The sequence below is a fragment of the Pocillopora damicornis genome, chromosome 9 (assembly GCF_964200805.1).
Source record: "Pocillopora damicornis chromosome 9, jaPocDami1.2, whole genome shotgun sequence".
NCBI lineage: Eukaryota > Metazoa > Cnidaria > Anthozoa > Scleractinia > Pocilloporidae > Pocillopora > Pocillopora damicornis.
This window is the reverse complement of record NC_142678.1, coordinates 17,240,859-17,245,858: the sequence shown is the minus strand read 5'-3', so window position 1 is coordinate 17,245,858 and position 5,000 is coordinate 17,240,859. Positions and strand designations below refer to the sequence as shown.

The following is a 5,000-nucleotide window of genomic DNA, read 5'->3' as shown; positions in this document are numbered from 1 at the left end:
GTCATGATCTCCTCCCAAACAACGAGTGTGGAAGTCTACGAAGACTCGAAAGCCTGATAAAGAAATTACAGAAAGAGCCCAACCTTCTGGCCCAGTATGACGAAGTCATTCAAGATCAGTTGGCGAAAGGGATCGTAGAGAAGGTGTCTTCAGACCCAGTGGGAAGAGAGTTCTACATCCCACACAAGCCTGTCATCAGAGAGTCAGCAGAATCCACCAAGCTGAGAATCGTGTTCGATGCGTCAGCGAGATCAAATGAGAAGAGTCCCTCCCTTAACGATTGTTTGGAGACGGGGCCACCCCTTCAGAACCTGCTGTGGGATGTGCAAATAAGAAACCGTCTGAAGCCAGTGGCGTTGGCTGGTGACCTTAAGCAGGCCTTCCTGCAAGTACGTATTCGACTAGAAGATCGAGATGCCTTAAGATTCCACTGGATAAAGAACAGAGATGTATCAAATGTGGAAGTGTTGAGATTTACCCGTGCATTGTTTGGCCTGGTGCAGTCACCGTTCTTGTTAGGGGGAACACTGCAGCAACACCTGGAAAGCCTAAAAGAAAGATACCCAAAAGAAGTGGAAGAGATCAAAAAGAGCCTGTACGTGGACGATGTCATTACCGGTGGAGAAACCAAAGACAAGGTGCGCAAACTAAAAGAAACAGCTGTTGCAGTTTTTGGGGAGGCGCAGTTCGAACTACACAAGTGGCATTCCAACGAGCCAGATCTGGAAACGAACAAAGAACCGAAGTCGGAAGACGAGAGACAAAGTTATGCCAAGGAACAACTTGGAGTTAAAACCGGAGAAACCAAGATGTTGGGGCTACCATGGGACAAGACGGAGGACACCATTACTGTGAAGTTTCCAGAAGCACCCCCAGAAGTGACTAAGAGGGAAATGTTGCGGTTCCTCGCTTCAATTTACGACCCTCTTGGCCTAGCGTCACCAGTATCCCTCGTGGGGAAGTTCTTGTATCGAGAAGTTTGTGACCAACACCTTCCATGGGACCAAAGCGTACCCAAAAACATCAGAAGGCAATGGCAAAAATTCCAGAAAAACCTCCCAGACCACCTTCAATTCCCGCGCAGTTTAGCAGGCTTGCAAGAAACCATTGAAGCAATCGATTTACACGCGTTTGGAGACACAAGTGGGGCAGGATCAGCAGCTGTGGTATATGCAGTGGTTCATCAAGCTTCAGGCGTGAGCAGAGGATTGCTGGCAGCGAAATCGCGCTTGGCAAAAAAGGGCCTCACTATTCCTAGACTGGAATTAGTATCTGCGCACATGGCGGCAAACCTCGCCGAGAATGTGAAGAACGCCCTAGAAGGCCGGCCAGTTAGATCAGTCCATGGATGGCTGGATAGTACTGTGGCCCTTCACTGGATCAGAGGAGAAGGGAGTGCCTACAAGCAATTTGTGGCCAACCGAGTGAACAAGATACGAGAGAAAGAGTACATTCACTGGAGGCATGTTGGTACCGACCAGAATCCCGCTGATATTGGCAGTAGAGGTTGCCAAGCGGACAAGCTGAGAGAGCTGTGGTTAATGGGTCCAAAATGGTTGACAGAGCCTGATCGTTGGCCAGCTGAAGTATTCACAGAACCGAGCAAAGAAACCGAAGCGGAAGCTAAACTCGCAAAAGAAATCTTCGCAACTGCTACAGAGACCAAGGATGACTTCGATGAAGTTTTAGAGGAAAACAGTTTCTGGAAAACGGTACGGGTGACAGCATGGATAAGGAGATTCCTGAACAACTGCAAGTTGAAGAAAGCGGTACGACTCAGTGGTCCTCTAACAACAGCTGAGACGGACAAGCAGGTGCAATGGTGGATAAAGAGGGCCCAAGCAAGCTATGAAATGACGGAAAAGTTCAACGAGGACAAGTTGACCCTCAACCTACAGAAGAACAACGAAGAGTTGTACGAGTGCCGTGGTAGAATTCAAGGAAGCTATCCAATCTATCTACCATCAAGTGCAGTGTTGACAGAGAAGTTGGTTCTAGATGCACATATCCTGACCTTACATGGAGGAGTTGGACTCACGATGGCCTTCATCAGACGTGACTATTGGATACCTCGATTGAGGCAGCTAACCAAGAAAGTGATCAGGGGTTGTTTTGGATGTAAAAAGTTCCGTGCTGTGGCATTCCAAAGTCCACCTCCTGGAAACTTGCCAGTTGACCGCACCATGGGCTCAGTTCCTTTCCAGGTACTGGGCGTGGACTATGCCGGCCCAATACCATACAAAATCAGTAAGAAGAAGGAAGGTAAAGCCTATATCCTGTTGTTTGCCTGTAGTCTGACCAGAGCCATCCACCTGGAGCTGTTAAGCGATCAGAGTACAGAAGAGTTCATTAAAAGCTTGAAACGGTTCATAGCCAGAAGGGGAAGACCACAAAAGGTGTACTCCGACAACGGAAAAAGTTTCATTGCGGCGGCGAAATGGTTGAGAAGCATCATGAACGACGAGAAGATGCAGGATTACCTGGCACACCAGCAGATCACGTGGCAATTCAACCTGAGTAGGGCACCGTGGTGGGGCGGTCAGTACGAGAGGTTGGTGGGGCTTGTAAAGCGGGCCTTGTACAAGTCTGTTGGGGGAGCGAGGCTCACGTGGAGCGAGTTTGAGAAGGTGCTCCTAGATGTGGAAGTTGCACTTAACAACCGCCCCCTAACTTATCTGGAAGACGATGTCCAGCTACCCACGCTGACACCAAATGCCATGATGTTTGGCCAGCCCAATCTGTTACCAGAAGATGATCTAGTTTCGATCGAGAGTAAAGATTTAAGGAAGCGAGCCAAGTATCTTCGACGCTGTAAGGATGTGTTGTGGGCCCGATGGACCGGGGAGTACATCAAGAGTTTGAGAGAAAGACATAACCTCAACCACAAGAAAGAAGAACCACAGATTAAACCCGGAGACGTCGTTCTAATCCAAAGTGACGAAAGAAACAGAGGGAAGTGGAACCTCGGAATTGTAGCAAAGCTCATCAAGGGGAGAGACGGTGTTGTCAGGGCAGCCAGACTGAGGGCAGGAAAATCGTTCCTGGAGCGCGCACTCCAACAGTTGTACCCCATGGAGTTGTCATGCGACCGATATCAGGAGCCTCAAGACCCAGAGTCAAATGTCCTCAACCCCAGAGCCAGGGCATTCACACCCAGGAGAGCAGCTGTTGCCGCAGCGGAACGTATCAAAGACATTGCCAGACAAGACGAACAATGAAGTTGAACAAATGATTTTCTTTTTGTGTGTATTTGTTACCTCCGGTATCAAATAGGGGGAGAGTGTCGTGACCGGAAGCGAGTTTTGTTACCTTTTATGTTACGTGATTGTAACAATAGGCTATTCGTCTTAAAAAAAAGAAAAAGATAGAATTACGGACAGATAAGATTGATTTAGGAGAGAATACCACGACGTGTACCGACAAAGTGAAAAATAAAAAATCTGGTGAAAATCTTCAGACGTGCGAGTTTCCTTTGTCGGCGAGCACCAGTTCCCGACAAACCATTCCTCGCCTAGAATTGTTGGGAGCGTTGATCTTAGCTCGTATCGTAAACAAACTAAAGTCCCTTGGCATCGAATCTCCTACAGTGATGTGGACAGACTCCATGAAAACGCTTTGTTGGACTAAGAACGAACGAGTATGGAAACAGTATATAGGCCAACGTGTTGACGAGATTCGCCGCATAACTCACAAAGATTCGTGGAGACATTGCCCCGAAGAGATTAACCCCGCCGATCTTCCAACTCGAGGATTAACCGCCAAAGAACTTTCCACTTGTAATACTTGGTGGAATGGCCCAAATTTCCTGCGTAATCCCGTCAACAAGTGGCCTAAAATGTCACAAACAGCACAAACCGAGGAAGAAATTCAGCGAAAAGAGATCAAGAACGAAAAGGTCATTACGCATTCAATGGTTAATCACTAGACCATGGAATTGACAAGATAATTGACATTGAGCGTTACAGCAACATCACGACATAACTTCGCGAGACAGCGTATGTGACCAGATTTGTCAACAGTCTCAAGAAGAGAGTACAAAGAAAAGAATAATGGAGATTTAAACCAGGAATTAACAGCAGACGAATTAATGAACTCTGAAACCTTATGGATCAAATCGGTACAGACGACTGCGTTTGTCGACGAACTTTCCTCTCTTAATCGGAAAAGCTCCAAGTCTACACCCCCTATTCGAGTAGCTCAGTTTGGGTTATTTCTTGGCGAGAACCAGACATTCAGATGCAAAGGACGAATCTCCAACGCTTCACTACCCACTTCTAGCAAGTCTCCAATTCTTTTGCCAGCAAAGCATACCTTCGTAAAGCTTGTAATCAAACAAACTCACGATCCGGTCAAGCATTCAGGAATCAATGCTACACTGACAGCTTTGAGAGAGCGATACTGGGTTTTGCGTGGAGGCGCAACAGTAAAGAAAGTTATCCGTCGCTGTGTTGTTTCCCGCAGGTACGAAGCATCATCATGCAAGCCCTCACATTTCGCCGATTAACCAAGTCATCGAGTCTCCGTCGATCCGCCTTTTACACACATCAGACTGGATTTCGCCGGACCATTGTACGTCAAAGAAACCCGTAGAAGTTTACAAACGAGTGACTCCGACTCCAACAAGGTTTACGTGTGTCTATTTACATGCGCGTCAACTAGAGCTGTTCATCTGGAATTGACACGTGGACTGACTGTACAATATTTCTTACTAGCCTTCCGCAGATTCGCCAGTAGACGAGGATTACCGGCAACGATACAATCTGATAACGCGAAAACGTTTCAATCTTCCAGCAAAGAAATTCGAAAGATCGCTAGATCACCAGAAGTCTGGAGATACTTAACTGACAATCGAATTACTTGGAATTTTATCGTTGAGAAAGCGCCGTGGTGGGGAGGTTACTGGGAGAGACTCGTTCGAAGCATCAAGTCACCCATCAAGAAAGTTATTGGGCGGTCTACTGTGAGTTACGACGAAATGTGTACCTTGCTAACCGAAGTAG

General features: G+C 47.2%; 2 protein-coding genes across 2 annotated transcripts in view; both read left to right on the top strand.

Annotated features, from left to right (window-relative positions):
- LOC149040433 (uncharacterized) overlaps window positions 1-3,858 on the top strand; it is a 4,390-nt gene extending 532 nt beyond the window's left edge. The window contains exon 1 of the mRNA XM_089181313.1: window positions 1-3,858. This exon is cut by the window's left edge and continues 532 nt beyond it. Within this exon, the coding sequence (XP_089037439.1) occupies window positions 1-3,218 (3,218 nt within the window). The 3' untranslated portion in view covers window positions 3,219-3,858.
- A 766-nt stretch (window positions 3,859-4,624) lies between these two features.
- Window positions 4,625-5,000, top strand: part of LOC149040432 (uncharacterized) — a 2,212-nt gene continuing 1,836 nt past the window's right edge. Inside the window, exon 1 of the mRNA XM_089181336.1 lies at window positions 4,625-5,000. This exon is cut by the window's right edge and continues 664 nt beyond it. The gene's annotated coding sequence lies outside the window, so the exon portion shown is untranslated.